Source organism: Asparagus officinalis, chromosome 7, assembly GCF_001876935.1.
Source record: "Asparagus officinalis chromosome 7, Aspof.V1, whole genome shotgun sequence".
NCBI classification, from domain to species: domain Eukaryota; kingdom Viridiplantae; phylum Streptophyta; class Magnoliopsida; order Asparagales; family Asparagaceae; genus Asparagus; species Asparagus officinalis.
Window position 1 is genome coordinate 11405425 of NC_033800.1, and position 1936 is coordinate 11407360.

General features: G+C 36.1%; 1 protein-coding gene across 1 annotated transcript in view; it reads left to right on the plus strand.

Moving 5' to 3' along the window:
• The window catches only part of LOC109848572 (AMP deaminase-like), a 14352-nt gene that overhangs the window by 318 nt on the left and 12098 nt on the right, over positions 1-1936 (plus strand). The window contains 3 exon segments of the mRNA XM_020418133.1: positions 1-43; positions 45-123; positions 1266-1459. The exon segment at positions 1-43 is cut by the window's left edge and continues 318 nt beyond it. Of these exon segments, the coding sequence (XP_020273722.1) occupies positions 1-43; positions 45-123; positions 1266-1459 (316 nt within the window).

Sequence of the window (1936 nt, forward strand, 5' to 3'; positions counted from 1 at the left end):
CGGCGGAGGGCGAGGAGGAGGAGGAGGCGGCGGCGGAGGAAGCTGAGAGGTTTCCGGTGAATGGGCAGCTTTTTGATTTGGAGATTCCGCCTGGGTTGCCGAGGCTGCATACGGTGATTGAAGGTAATTATTTGCTTGATCGGTTCTTGTCGGAGTTGACTATCGAGTGAGATTGTGAGTTGACTGATGGCTTAATAGTTTGTGATAGATATATGGACTAACTAATTGACGTATGTTTGATGGGAAAATTTATGTTTTTTCGTTTATAAAGTTGGGGTGTTTGTGATTTACATTTCATGGAAGAAAAGCTGTGGACTTGATGGCAGAGCCAGCTATAATTCATTGATGAAATTGTGAGGTTTATTGCTATTACAAGAAATTCAGTGAGCAACGAAAATGGGTGTTGATATGTGGAGGTTTTATTGAAAGCCATAAGGAATCATGTGCTCGATGTAAGTTATTGGAATTCGTACACTTCTTACTCTGTAGTTTGTGTATGACTTTTGGGTGGTTTGAAGATTCTGGCTTTGGTTTTCTTTTAGTTAAAGAAGAATAATCTGCAGTTTTGATGGAAGGATCAGGTAAGACATATATATAACACTTATTACTCTGTAGTTTGTGTATGACTTTTGGGTGGTTTGAAGATTCTGGCTTTGGTTTTCTTTTAGTTAAAGGATGGTGACATGATAAAATGATATACTTGAAATCTTAAAGAATGCAATGGTGAAATTATAGTAAAGATATCCATGAACATGAAGGTTAAAAAAATCATAATTGAATTGCTCAAAAGCTGTTTACTACTTTTCATTTGAGCATATATTTTAGTTTTAATATAATGCTCAGAATTTGGTCTTCTAGAAATGTGTAAATCACCACAAGTTTGGGAGGATGCAATACCATTACATTATGCAGATAGAAATAATAGTAGGTCTGGTCTACCAATATTCATTTCGACTCAAATTGTATCACACTCAAAGTCATGCCTAATAATTAAAAAAGTTCTCAGTAGAGGCTTTGTTTATAGTTTCCCTGGGAATTCTGTTGACTGTTGAAAGGCATGCTTTTTCTTATTGCTGCAAATATCTTCCACACAGGGATTTAAATGGTTAACTCTATGTTTTATTTGTTTACATATTTTTTGCTTTATACTATTAGCAACTAGATCTTGGATATCAGGGTGACATTTGAAAATCCATGTATAAGGGGGGAAAAACTTGGTTCCACTTCAGGAAGTAGGATCACAAATATATTTTCTTTTGCTTCAGGTAATAAGCAAACTGCAGGTGCGACTGTGAATGCAAACAAGCGAACTGGAAATCTAATCAAGCCAACTTCACCTAAGTCACCTGGTGCTAGTGCTAGTGCCTTTGAGAGCATGGATGGATCCGACGATGATGATGAAACACTGCCAAATGATGTCAATCTTGATAACCCCTATTTGCACACCAATGGAAATCTAGTAAGTTTATATACTCGTACATACTCATTCGGTACTGCTTTGACATTTTTTTGCATTTTTTAAATATAACTTGATCTTGGCATGGTACAACTTTTTCTTCTTCAGCATTACACCTGGGAATCACTATTTTCTTCATATTGAATTTAGTGTTTGTTCCTATCTTCTGTCTTATTGGGACAATGAATCAATACCATTATGAGATTGATTTATTTGTCTGCCTCGTGTAGTGTAGTGGTCCTGATCATTTATTGAACCTGTTCATTAAGAAGTTGCAAAATTTTGAGGGTATTTATCCTTTATTCCTTTTACGTTTTTGCTGCTAGAATCTTGTATATTGTTTCCAAATACGTTGGTAAATATCACGTTTCCTCACTTAGCAATCTACCTTCATAATATACCATGTTCCTGTTATGATAGGAATGTGATAACAGTTACTCCTAGACTTGTTTTATACCTCTGAGGATCCCTCATCCCTCG